Here is a 2571-nt window from a genome sequence, read left to right as displayed (position 1 = left end):
TTACATATTAGCAAAAATTATTTTAAAATGTCAAAGTGATTAATTTGATAAAGAAAAAATATATTTTGCTAATGTTATACGTTCATATATTTATTTAGTCCATATTCATATTTATTCATGTAGAGAACCATAAGTATTTCCATGTTTTCTATTAAGGATGTAAGATTTAGTGTATACCTAATCTACACAATTCATAATGCTACAAGTAAAGTACAGAAGGTTGAAATTTATACAAAAATAACTTATTAAAAACTAATATACCTCTACAATACAAAAGATAATGTACATTTTAGAAAACTGAGGTCTCCACATCACTAAGCCTGCACCTCAGCCACCACACCATGGAAATAAATGCCTGTCTAAGCTTAATATTTCCCAGAATCAAAACATAGGAGTGGCTGGAAGGGAAAGCGACTTCAGTAACACAGAAAAGCAGAGAAACTGAATTTTTCAGCTCATAGTTAATGTTACACAACTCCAAAAAAAATGACAGAAAATAAATACTGTACAGTAACAGGAAGGTAACCACCATTTGGAGAGCCTTTTTGTGGGCTGCCTTGCTGACATCTCTGGAGCCTTTTGCATTGTTCTGCATGCTCTTCAGATGTCGCCACAGGGAGAAGATGAGCAGGAGAAACACAATCAGGGTCACGGTGAAGGGGATGAGTGTGAACATAGCGTTGGTGAATAAAACGAGCCTAGAAGCTTGAGAATAATTACTTGAGATAAGACTGAAGGATGCATTTGCTTCAATGCTGTAAATGAAGACATCAATGTGTGTGGTCATAACTAAAATATTTAAAAACAAAAGGAACAAAGATGCCAACAGTGTCCCTGAAACCATTTTTTTTACTCTCCACTTCAGATGAAGAAAAATAGAGTTTGAAAAATTAGCTATCTTGAGAAAATAGAAGATGCTGAGACATGTAGCAAGCCAGATACTGAAATGATTGGTTACTGCCCAGAAAATATAAATTTGTCTCATAATTCTTCTAGTTAGTATTATGTCTAGGTATTGTTCAGATACAAATACACCTACAATTACTGAAAAGAGCAAAGCAACTCTGGAAATTGCCAGAGTAGTCAAGATCTGATCTATAAAAGATATCTTTCTCCACTTTAACCAGTCCATAATGTTCACCAAAACTGTGAATGCATTGCCTAAATTTCCCATTAGAAATTCCACACTTAAAGTAGTTAATAACATGTAATGTAGGACACCATTCATTGTTTCCAAGACAATGTTCCAAATCCCAATATAGTGCTAAATATTTCTTAATACAGTCTTCTGATGTAAGTCTAGATGATTCTTAAGGATTCATAACATACAAATTTTAATGAACTCATAGGTACAATGTCAAATAAACATCAAGATTTATTGATGAAGTGGTTTATAGAGTTCTTCACAAAAAATCTTACACTTTTCTAGAAAGCCCACGCTGAGCTTCATTCAGATGCTTCATACAATTCAGAGTCGACCAGAGTCGTCCATGGTTGATGTGGATGAAAACATAATTCTCATGTACTATCATCAAAACAAATAAATTTATTTACATTGCTTTGACTGCTTACATATTACATTGTAGCCATTTGATTCCTGACAAGGAAAAATTATACAATTCTAACTCACATAAAAGGCAAAGTATCTTGAATTCTATTTAACATAATAATTCTTTCAAATATTTCAAAATGAAACCAGTTAGGCATCTATAAATATGTTCCAAAGTTCTTTCTACAAGCAAACAATTACCTTATAATCTTACATAGGTAGTTATACTTCAAATATCTTGGGATGAGAATATTAATAATTTTACCTTTTATAAGGTCATATATGCATTCATACACATGCATAAACTAATATCTGCTAGTTCATTTATAGGCGCTATTGACATTGTAATCCCTTTCATTTCTGACTTAAGTAATTCAGGTTTATCATCTACTTAAAATTTATTGTGCATTTCACTTATGATTCGTAATATGGTAGTTGTTAGGAGATGGTATAAAATTGGTTTCATTTTTAATTGTTCCAGTAGTAATGTAAATATTTTAAAGAGTTGTGAATATCTTATTCAAACATGTAAATAAATATGGAATAATTCCTATTCTGTTACAAAGCAGACAATAAGTTTATATGAGTTTATTTGCACAACAAGAATCCTTTTCATTATCCATGTCTCCTACCTTTGTTATTGCATCAGATTCCTTCTCCAGTATGAGTCTTAGGCACTATTCATTTCTCTCCAGTTTTTTTTGACATTTGCTCCTGTAATGTCACTGTAGTCATCTATGCACATAAAGGACAATAAATAGCCGAGGCAAGCCAGGAAATGGAGCAAAGGGTCAGTATATTCTTTAAGATCTAATGGATAATCAAAGAATCAATAACACAAAAGTGAAGTATCAAAATAAGACATAAGAAAAACATGTGTTAAAAACTTTAATAAACTTGGCCTAGTGGTGCACACTGGTATATGTGGCTCAGCACTGAAAAATACTGGGCTAGTTGGTGAGACCCTGTACAGACATAACACAGACAAAACGTTATATTTATATTGAAGGAAAAGCTATAGG

At 32.3% G+C, this 2571-nt stretch overlaps 1 protein-coding gene across 1 annotated transcript; it reads right to left on the bottom strand.

Annotated features, from left to right (window-relative positions):
• Positions 1-289: 289 nt before the first annotated feature.
• LOC126489188 (taste receptor type 2 member 140-like) lies at positions 290-1228 on the bottom strand. The gene has a single exon (XM_050123244.1). The coding sequence runs from the start codon at positions 1226-1228 to the stop codon at positions 290-292; it is 939 nt and encodes a 312-aa protein (XP_049979201.1).
• Positions 1229-2571: the final 1343 nt, after the last annotated feature.

The sequence above is a fragment of the Alexandromys fortis genome, unplaced genomic scaffold (genome assembly GCF_014885135.2).
Source record: "Alexandromys fortis isolate MF-2015 unplaced genomic scaffold, M_Fortis_MF-2015_v1.1 scaffold_223, whole genome shotgun sequence".
Classification (NCBI taxonomy): Eukaryota; Metazoa; Chordata; class Mammalia; order Rodentia; family Cricetidae; genus Alexandromys; species Alexandromys fortis.
This window is presented reverse-complemented; position numbering and strand designations above follow the sequence as displayed.